A 632-nucleotide genomic window follows, 5' to 3' on the forward strand; every position below is an offset into this window, starting at 1 on the left:
CCCTTTCCTCCTGCATTCATCGCTTTACACGTTCTTCTCACAAACCTATCAATTTTTCCCACAAATTCATAGTTTGCTGCAACGCATATTTGTCCACTTTGCAGAGAACCTGGCTGAGAGTTCACTGCTCAACAAGCTGCTCCACACCTCGCTGGTAGAGAACAGCCACCACGTGGAGCTGCTGCAGCAGGACCCCTCCTCCCCGCTCTTCTCCATCAGAACCTTCGAGGAGCTGCACCTGTGAGTCCCCCAGCACCTGGCCTCGCACACCCCCCTTCCTACAGAACGCCTCGGGTTGTGCTTTTTTCACAGGAAAAAGGAGCTTTTACAGGGTGTGCACACCATGGGCTTCACCAGGCCTTCGAAGATCCCGGCGAATGCTCTGCCCCTCTCGATGGCACGTCCGTGAGTCCTGACCCCGCAGGAAGGGGTGAACCAGCCCCGGTGCTCTGCCTCCCTGTGGTGCTGGCGCACAGAGCCCAGACTTCTGCTGCTAACATTCCCTTGCAGACCCCAAAATCCGATTGCGCAGAGCCAGTCTGGGACAGGCAGAACAGCAGCATTTGTCCTGGCCCTGCTGAGCAGAGTGAAAGGTGCTGAGAGGTACCCCAGGTATGAGGCAGGGCACGGCC

At 57.3% G+C, this 632-nt stretch overlaps 1 protein-coding gene across 1 annotated transcript; it reads left to right on the forward strand.

Annotated features, from left to right (window-relative positions):
• Nucleotides 1-72: 72 nt before the first annotated feature.
• Nucleotides 73-495, forward strand: LOC109364536 (ATP-dependent RNA helicase DDX25-like; the record flags this gene model as incomplete). The annotated part of the gene is made up of 2 exons (XM_019611171.1): nucleotides 73-240; nucleotides 313-495. Coding segments are annotated over 2 exons (265 nt in total), but the record flags the coding sequence as incomplete, so codon positions are not given.
• Nucleotides 496-632: the final 137 nt, after the last annotated feature.

This window comes from Meleagris gallopavo, unplaced genomic scaffold (genome assembly GCF_000146605.3).
Source record: "Meleagris gallopavo isolate NT-WF06-2002-E0010 breed Aviagen turkey brand Nicholas breeding stock unplaced genomic scaffold, Turkey_5.1 ChrUn_random_7180001867192, whole genome shotgun sequence".
Classification (NCBI taxonomy): Eukaryota; Metazoa; Chordata; class Aves; order Galliformes; family Phasianidae; genus Meleagris; species Meleagris gallopavo.